This window comes from Alligator sinensis, unplaced genomic scaffold (genome assembly GCF_000455745.1).
Source record: "Alligator sinensis unplaced genomic scaffold, ASM45574v1 scaffold104_1, whole genome shotgun sequence".
NCBI lineage: Eukaryota > Metazoa > Chordata > Crocodylia > Alligatoridae > Alligator > Alligator sinensis.
The window spans coordinates 1515412-1525235 of NW_005841867.1; the positions used below are offsets into that span (position 1 = coordinate 1515412).

The following is a 9824-nucleotide window of genomic DNA, read 5'->3' on the forward strand; positions in this document are numbered from 1 at the left end:
TCCCAGCAGGGGTGTTGGGCTAGGCTGTGCCCAGGCCAGGGGCAGCACTCGGAGCGGGGAGAGGGGCTGCAGGCACCCCAAAATTTGCCATAGCGCACCCCCCCCACCCCCAGTGCTGCTGCCACCTGTACCGAGTACAACATGGCCCAACCTTCCTACCAGGAAGAGCCTGCCTTCCCCCCTCCCCAAGGGCATAGGGGCCATGTGCCCAGGATCTGCATAGGGGAGGAGGGTGGACTGCTGTTGCGGGCTGGGGCTGAGAGGGCTGTGCCAGGCTTTTCCTACCACTGCGGGGCTGGACTGCACTGCTCTTGTGGCATGCAATGGCAGTGCTGGGAGGGGGGTTGGGAGGGCTACAGTGAATTTTTGGGTGACCCCTGTAGCCCTGCTCCCAGCACCGCCACCACCAACTAGCCCAAGCACAGCCTGGCCCACCCTGCAGGCAGGTCTGGGGGCACATGCCCCCTATGCCCTCCAAGGCTGCATGCCACTGTTCCCCATGCCTTCCAGGCAAGTCACTCGCGGCTCTGTCCCACGCTCTGCCCTGGCTAGGCATGTCCTGCCCCTGCCCCAGCCCCATTCCCTCACCGCTGGGCATGAGACCCCAGCGATGAGGGAGGGAGTGGGGCACAGGCAAGAGCAGGAGCTGGGGGGGAGTGTGGCACAAGCAGAGGCCTAGGGTGCACCCCCAAATCACTTTCTCCCTCTACTTCAATCTGCTCCTCCCCTTCCCTCCCCACAACACAGACTGACCTGCAGTGCGGGGGCGGGAAGGGATGGCACACAGTAGATCTTGGGTTGCTTTTTAATTCAACAAGTGAGCTACTTAAAAAGGTTGGAGACCCCACCTTAGACATTATGTTCTTATATTGTCTTTGAATAGAGAGAGGGAGTGAGCCACGTTAGGCTGAATTTAGGCTGAAGGCAGGACAGGCTGGTACCTTTATAGTATAACTCATTCAGAGAGGCATTAGCTTTTGTGGTTACAACCTGTTTCGTCAGAAGCTAAGCAATGGATTTTAGCCTATAAAAACTGGCAATGCAGTTGGTTTTCTAAAAACTGATTTAATATGAGTTGTTTTCAGTCCTGTATGCAACACCCTAATAACTTTGAGGATATGAAATAAGTGTTAGCAAGTTAGGGTCTTATGCCTCATGTTGTGTCAGAGTTGACAGTAGTTTTACAAAGAGTTTAGATTGTGTATTGTGTTGGATGATCTGGATAGGAATGATCCTGCCTAAGGCAGGCGGGGGTTAGACTAGATCAGAGTTTCTCAAACTGTGGTCCGCGAGCTCCATTTAGGTAGTACGCAGAAAGGTTGTGGAACAATCGAGAATATCTGTACTTGGCCCTGCAGTTGATTTATTTTTTCTGATGACAGAAATTAAGTGGTCCGCCGAGACCCTCAGCGATTTTCAAGTGGTCCGCGAAAAAAAAAAAAGTTTGAGAACCACTGAACTAGATGACCTCTGGAGGTCCCTTTCAGCCCCTCTTCTAAATTCATAGAAATCATAACAAGATGATGTATTCTGTGTATCAGTCAGATTTTTTCGTTTCCAAATTTGGAAACTTGCTTTTATCTTAATATAACTTTTAATGCTTATGAACTCAACATTAATTTTTTCTAGTTCTGTTTATTTTTATGAATGCATTTTATCTCTCTCGTTTTTAATTTTGAACACAGTCTCCAACTTCTGCACTTGAAGAAAACACTCCTCAAACAGGTAAGCAAACAAATCATTGTTCTATTCAAGCAGAATATAAGGGAAGGGAAGGCAGGAAATTCATAAGGGCTTACACTTCAGAATCTTTGGTGTCCTTCCTAAGCTTTGCTTCTGAATTCAAATCGTTTCCCCTCAATATAATGTAAATAAAAGTACTGGAGAAGACGGAGTCTACAATGAAGTGAAAAAGGAGAAAAAACCCAACTTAGTAGAGCAGTACTGCTCTGAATTTTTAGGGAGCAATACATGACAGAACATATGACTGTGTGGAACATGCAAATTGTAAGTGCTGGAGAGCAAATACAGACAGAAATTCACAGAAATAGTATACAGTGAAATAAAAACAGCCCTTGTTTTTTAGTGACATCTTCTAGGAAATTTAGTAAGATATTAAGTATGAAAACTTTCCCCTACTTGAATTTTCACAAATATTTTGTTAAGTGACTGTGGATTTATAGCTAAAACTCCTTAGCTTCAACTAGTGGTTGTTACTGGAAAGTGCTTATTAATGAATTACCATATTTACTTGAATCTAAGATGATTTCAAAGTTGAAGATGACCCCCACCCAATTATTAGATTATAGACTTGGAAAACTTTAAATTTGTTTTAAGGTTCTACGTCTTGATTCTAATTGTTGGAGGGTTACCTTAAAGACGCTCCATGTTAACTAACTTTTCCCTTATAAGTACTTAAAAATCGTGGTATTAAAAATATTTTAACACTTATGCAAAACAGAACAGTAACAGTATTATTTAAAAATGCTTTGCTTGGAAAAGTTCATAGGTCTAGAATTCCCTATATTGCATTTCTATTAAAGTTTAAGAGGTGATTTTTTTTTTTCTTTTTTAAATGGATTTAATTTACTCCAAATTCAAGATTTTATTTAAATCTACGGTTTTTGGGTTTTTTGCATTGTTATTTTTTTAAGTCTGTTGGCATTAAGTTGAAATCCTTACTACTTTAGTACTTTAGTAATACTTACTGATTTATCTGTCTTCTCATAAATTCTGGTAATTTGAATTAAGAGTGGTCCTTCTGTACACATGGTGTCACGAGCAAACAGAAAACTTGGCTTTCAGGCAGCAATTCTGAGGCAAAACAAAACAACACAAGAAGTTGTTTTTACCAGGAGCCCTTACTCCTATTATGAAGGATTTCTGTCTATGAAAAGCTTTCTTCAATTTATAGAGAAATGTTAAATATATTTCAAACTGCTCTGGATATTTTTTTGCAAAGAAAACAGTTTAAAACAACCCCCTCTTATACCATTTGATTGCTAAAGGAATGTAAAGTTTAGGTTTCATTTGTGCAGAGTTCTTACTTTGTTCCTTGTTTTTTTAGCCAAGGACTTGTCAATTCAGAAAGAAACTGCAAATGTAAGTGTAAGCATGTTTACTCCAAGCTTGTAAGGAATATATAATGGAAAAAGGCTGCCTTCCATGAAAATGTCATCAGTCTAGGCTTGTTTGCTTTCATTTATCCTCATAGGAGGAGGAAGCAGGTAAAATAGAGGTGATGGTGCGTCGAAGAGGAAGAAAGCCCAAACGTTCTCCGATTCCGGCAGAGGAAACTGGTAAGACCTGAAATGGTACTTCTCTTAACAGATCGAAAAGATTTCACTGCCTGGATGTACATTAAATTGTAACAGGATCAACTTTATTGTATTTTTCATTCTTAGAGAAAATCATTGAGTTGCAGCAAATGTAAATGTTATGTAAATATGTGTAAATTGCTGTAATCTCATGTCAGAATTGGTACATCCCAGATGCTTTTATAAACCCACATGATTTCTCTATGAAATCTGGCTGTGAACTGCACAAGTAAACTATTGCGAATATGTTTGAGAGATTAAGTCAAACAAGTGTGAATTAGAAGTGTTGAAGCATGAAGGAAATGGAAAATTACTTATTCTACTCACAACTTCCATTTTTAATTCCTTTTCTAAACTAAGTGTCTATATCCTTTTGGAGGGCCTTTTCGGAAATTATAGCACATATGTACAATTTTGCATGGACAGAAACACTGGAGCCAGAAAGAAAACGTCGGAAGTCAGCATCTACTACTGAAGAGGAAACAAAAGATCAGGAGGAAGATGAAGATGAAGATGGTGATGAAGATGATGAAGCACATTCCGGAGCCACAACTAGATCAGCCACAAGACTAGAGGCTCAAAGGTAATATTTGTTGGCCAATATAGTTGCCGCCAGCTTTTTTTAAAAAACACTCAATATTTACTAACCTTTCCCTCTTAAGTACTTTAAAAACTCCTATTATTAAAAATATTTTATCAATTATTCAGAACAGTAACAGTATTGCCAAAAAGCAGGCTGTTTAGCAGGTTGACCCGTAGCTAACAACTCACGGTAATGGCTTTTGTTTCCTGCAATCAGACTCTTCAATCCATCCCTCCATTCACCTGAAAATGGGCATGTTTTCCAATATACAAAAATGAAGCAGGGAAGGAGAATGATGGAATGAGAGAGCCTGTTTAACAGTATGTGGCTGTTAAATAGTGTGTCAGAAGCTGACATTTTAATATATTTATGTGTCTTGTAAAACTGCTCAGTCCTGGGAGATGGGGGTGGGTGGGTGGGTTGGTTGTGTGTATGTGTGTTGGTGATTGTATAGGAGCTAAGTTTGTACCCCCTCAAACATTGCATCTCATGTTGTAGTCACATATCTGGTATCCTGTAAAGTTGTTGCATCTACAAGAAACTTGAAAGCTGGCTTTAATTAGGTTTTTATAAATTATTATCATAGTATGAGTGGTTTCTTCTATGAAGCTGGAAACTGAGCCGCAGTTCCAGGGTATTTTTTGTTTGTTTTTCTATACTATGCTATACTTTTTGCTCTGTAGTAGATACATATTTCTCAATTTAATGGAAGAGTGAGTGTGGCTTTCTACATCCTGTACTGTGTGTGCTGTAGCCTTTCCAATATTGGAGTATTTTAAGATATCTTCAATAAATAGTTTCAAGTCTAACAGGATATTTCCATGAAATACAGATTCAGCCATCATAAATTCAGTATTCCATCTTGTTGAGGGCATGTAGGCACTAATCAGCAGTTTATTTGTAATATGACTACATCCTACCTCTCTGATATGTCTTGGATTTGGATTTTTTTTATTGGGAATTGGCACTACCAGTGAGTTGTTTTGGACTAAACACATACTGTATTTGTCCTTGAAATGTTCCATGGCCATAGAAATACAGCTACACAAGAATGAGATTTCAAGTTTTTTCTCTTGTCCAAATGACTGGTCAATTGAGAGAACCACAGGATCTCTTCATTCCAATATTGGGGTGTTGCAGTTAGGGTTCATAGATACAGAATGCTATTTTAATTTCCAGGGATCATTTGACTGTAATATGTAAGGCTTATTTTACCCTTCAAAAGTTCAGGACACCAGAGATGTCAGGAAGGCTGGTTTCAGGAGTCTCTACCTTAATGGCAGTGCATGGGCAAATTTTCATTTGAAAAACCCTGCCAAAGCACTCCAGCTAGTTTTTCAGGCTGTTCCAAATGCAGGTTCCATGATAACTCAGGAGATCTTGATCTAACTGTCTGTAACAGTCCTGAAGATAGGAGGTCCTGTCCAGAATTGGAAAAGTCCTAATATTCTTTCCTAAAGAGCTCGGATTCAGACTCTTGATATTCTTGAGCAAGCTTGAAGGGCGTCTTCCCCCAGTCAGAGAGAGCTGAAACTGTATAAACACTCAAATGTCTTTTTTCACAATCCTGATTTAGGTGTCTTGTTTTTTGGGTGTTTTTTCCAAATTTCAGGGCCTACAAAGTGTGGACAATCTAGTAAGGAAGAAAGGGCTTCTAACTGAGGTCCAGTAGCATGCAGTCCTCTGGGGGAGGGCAGTATATCTCTTTTGTACCAAAAGAAAAAATGAGTCAGAACTACAAGTCTCAACATTTAATTTCTCTCTCCTAAATATTGTTAAAGTGAATCTGTTATGAACACAGCTGTGATCTGTAGTGCTGAAATAATTGTTTTTTACTTTAGAGGGATGTCGTTTCTTAGTGCTAAAGATCACATTTGTACACATTCTCCAAGAGTTCAGTTTCCCTTCCTCTCATGGGTCTTACCCATCTTTGAAAAAGTATGTGATGGTGGATCTGATATAGCAGTGGGAATGAAAAAGCATCCTCTTTGCAGCCAAATACATACCTCATTAGTTACACTTATGGTTATATTGAAATATAAAATTCCCAAAGAACCAAAGAATCCAGTTAGGGGAACTTTTGACTGAGCTTTGTTGCCTTCAAAGATAGAATTGGAACCTTGGCGGACATTAATTTAAAATTGGAGGAATTCATGGACAGCTCTGACTAGAAGAGGCTTCCATTCCCGCTGGCTTCCCCTTCCTGCCCCCAAGGGGTAGGGCAGGGCCAGGGGAGTGGTGCAACACAGCACAGCCTCCAGTGCTTAGGGAACTCACCGCTCAGGGTGTCTGAGTGGCATGGTGTAGCAGGGGAGCTTGCAGCCAGTAAAGAAAGGATGAGTCTGGGCACCTGGGTTTATGTTGCAGCAGAGGGGTGTGGGGAACAGCAGCAGGGGATGTGCCTGGAAGCAGTGGCACAGGGGAGAGGGGGCAGATAGAGCAAGGTGCACTGGGGAGGCAGGGGCCCAGTGGAATGGGGGCAGGGGTGCATAGTGTTGCAAGTGGGAACCTGTGTGTGCAGCACAGTGGGGTGGGGGTTGGGAGTGGCATCCCAGGGTCCATGGTCTCTAGCCCCCACTGATGTGGCTTCACATTGAAGTTGGACATCCCTCTGCTAGTTAAAAAATCCAGCTTTTTATTGAATAGTGAAATGATCAACAATATTTTTATGATTATTATCTTTTCATGTTAAAAGCATGACTTTTGCTTTAGAGTTTTAAATACATTTGTATTACCTCCAACTTTCCCTTGCGACTCTACCATGTTGTTTAGTGACACTATTTATTCCATTGTCTCACACACTCTATACTTCTGTCCTCCCACGTTTTGTATGTATGCTGAAGATGACCTGATTAAAAGCACTTTTTATGGTTTCGATTTTATTATAATGTTTCCTGATAACTTTGCAGAAAACAGCCTAGCAAGCCAACTACACGTGCAACTTTTAAAGGCAACAGCCCAAGTCCAGTTTCTCCCAGCAAACACCAGAAGTTGGCAGCCAAAAAAAAGTCACCTAGTGATATAAAAGTTAGCAAATCTCCTCTATTGACACAGTAAGTATGAAAATTAAGCTATTTTATTATTTATTTTAGATATCATTAGGTTGAGCTTTCTTCTGTGCATGGAACACACTATGTGAAAGCTGAAAGGCAATTTAGTTTTGGCCTTCCCTGCTTTTCTGATGGATCAAGAAAGGATGCAAAGGATTCTTCTCTACAATTTTTTTTTCTGTTCCTATTTTTGCATTTGAAATATTCGATCATAACTTGCTTTTGGGTGAATCTGAACAGTGATATCACAAGGCTTTAATCTGCATTCAAATTCTTCCTGGGGTGAAAAGATTACATTCTTAGCAGGGGCAAGGAGAGTGGCAACTGACATCACTGCTGAGGTGCTTCAAGATCATCTGATGGAAAGGGGGAAGTAAGGCTTGAGAATCCCCACATACTGAATTTTAAGAAAAGAAAGCAGTGGGAGAGGAGTATAGAAAAACATGTCTTCTTTTTTTTAAATGTGAAACCATCTTCAGAAATCATGACAGTAATAAGGTGGGACATAATTGTTGTGTGGTGGTGTAGTTTAGCCAGAGAAATACTCATCTTCCATAGAGACCCATATTTGGCTAGTAATCATAACTGGGCATTGAGCAACATCTACCACTTAAAAAAAAAAAAAAAAACTTAAAGCAGCAATCAACTGCTGGAAATTGTATTTCAGTAGATGTTATTTGCCTACTGTTGTGTGAAAGCCCAAGAGTTTGAGTTCTGGCCATGTGTTTAGGGCTGGATCATGGTCAGCTTGTGTGGGTTGGCAAATGGCGATGAGGTATGAAGTGAAGTGCCTTCCCTTTTTTCTTTTAGTACAAGAAATTCAAGCCTGGGTTACTTTTTTGCACACTCTCAAGTGGTTCCTATTTTGTACTCTGTTCTGGGAACAAATTACCCCCAAAATAACGGAGAGGAGAGACCAACCCTACATTTGCTGTACTAACTAGCAAAACTGGCTTGTTATTTCAGTACGCTAAAGTGTGATCTGTACGGGCAGAATTGTCCTATACGCTTTGCAACTGAGGGAACATATTATATAGTGATGACTTCTGTGATATCATGTTTCCCAGTCTGCCCTTGGATGGGACAGCTGCAGTTTACTCTCAGAACAAGACTAAACGCAAAACTCCTTTGAAACTACAAAAATTCTGAGCTTAGCGTAAACATGATTGTGTTTTGTTTTGTTATTTAAGGTTAAAGATGCAGCCTACCAAGCGTAAAAGGGAAGCCAGTCCAACAGTGGTACGCAGAAAAGGCCAGCAGAAACCTGATGAAACGCCACTTAAAAAAACAAAGCGATAATCATTACCAGCCAATGCCATTCATGGAAAAATTGTAAGAAAAGAAAGAGATCTCTGCTTCTATTTTTATTTAAGAAAAGGGATTTGCATGTGCTTGTTTCAGAGGTCTAAGTTAATAGATGCAGAACTTTTTAAGTTACATTTTAAACAGCTTTATAAACTATTGTTTATACAGAATATTATGTACATTTATTTCAGATATAAAAATAAGTTTACTTTGTATCTGAATGAAAAACAAAGTAGTTATATATTTTAACACTGACTTGGAAAGTTGGGGGTTCCCAATATGATGTGCTAATACAGATGCTTCCAACCCACCAGGCACCAAGGAGCCTACTAATGTTCTTTGTAAATAAACTTGTAAAAATAGGTTGTATTTTACTCTGTGTATGAATCTAATCAATGATGAACATCTTATTTATTGTATGGAGAGGACTGGCCTGTAAACTTTTAGTATATACGGTAGGTTTTTCTAATTATATATTTTAAAGCCTATGCAGCCATGAGTAGGAACTTTTTTTCAGGGCTGTCTAAAACCTGAAATTCTCTGAAATATGCTCAGACAGTTGGCAAAGTATTCTCTCGCATGTACTAAAGTAGATTAGTGTAATGAAGGGGACTCCTGTTCCTTTCTGTTCACAGTTGTGACTGCATATAAAATTTAAAAATGTAATCTTTTTAGATTATATTCTCATCTGTGATTTTTACAACCAACCTCAAAGAAGTAAATAGTACTAATTTAGGTTTACTCGGACTACTTCAGCCAAAACTGCTCTGAAGTACACTGTTTTATTTACAACTTTAACAACTGTTCTTTCAGTGTTTTTTGTCTTTTTCCATGAAGAGGGACCCATTGAAGTTAATGTCACTTCTAGCAAGTATAGAGCTTCAGCATTTTATGTTACATTTTATACACAGGTATTAAAAATAGAACCTGGTATTATTGCCAGAATCTTTTTTTTAACATATTTAATGCCCTTAAGAGCAAATGTTCAAGTTAAGTTGTACATAAAATTAAACTTTTTCTTATGATCAAATTTGTCTTGTAATGATGTGAGTTGCCAAATAATCTGAGATTATTTTAAGTGTTTTGTTCATATTATGTTTTATAATTAAAATCGGCATTCTGTGCTTTGAGGGTTTTTTTTCTTTTGTTCTTTTTTTTTGACTTGTTGTAAGGCAGATACATCTGTCAGATATACTTTGTTTCTTACTGAGAATTTTATATGAAAAATATAAAATGTTTCCCAAAACCCGAGTGGAGTATTTGTGGTATCTTTAACTTAAATTGTATTACCAAAAAAATTGCATTTACACATTCACTTGCTTGGATTTAATCACGTAAGTAATCGGTTCCTTTTCATCAACTTCTACCATGTTACCCTGGCACTATATATGGGAACATAAGAGCTTCTCATATAAATGATAGGCTCTTCAGCCCCCTGATGATGCTAGTAGCCTTTTTCTGCAGCTGTTCCAATTTTTGTTCGTAGGTCATGAACATGAATGACCAGACGTGTGCAGTGTTTCAGATGAGGCCTCATCTTTTATCATGGTACAACGTCTTGTATCATGG

General features: G+C 39.3%; 1 protein-coding gene across 1 annotated transcript in view; it reads left to right on the forward strand.

The window, feature by feature from the left end:
• The window catches only part of BOD1L1 (biorientation of chromosomes in cell division 1 like 1), a 62930-nt gene extending 53430 nt beyond the window's left edge, over positions 1-9500 (forward strand). The window contains exons 23-28 of the mRNA XM_025192546.1: positions 1686-1725; positions 3068-3102; positions 3215-3299; positions 3744-3900; positions 6810-6953; positions 8141-9500. Coding sequence (XP_025048331.1) covers positions 1686-1725; positions 3068-3102; positions 3215-3299; positions 3744-3900; positions 6810-6953; positions 8141-8249 — 570 coding nt within the window. The 3' untranslated portion in view covers positions 8250-9500. The remainder of the gene's footprint in view (positions 1-1685; positions 1726-3067; positions 3103-3214; positions 3300-3743; positions 3901-6809; positions 6954-8140) is intronic.
• Positions 9501-9824: the final 324 nt, after the last annotated feature.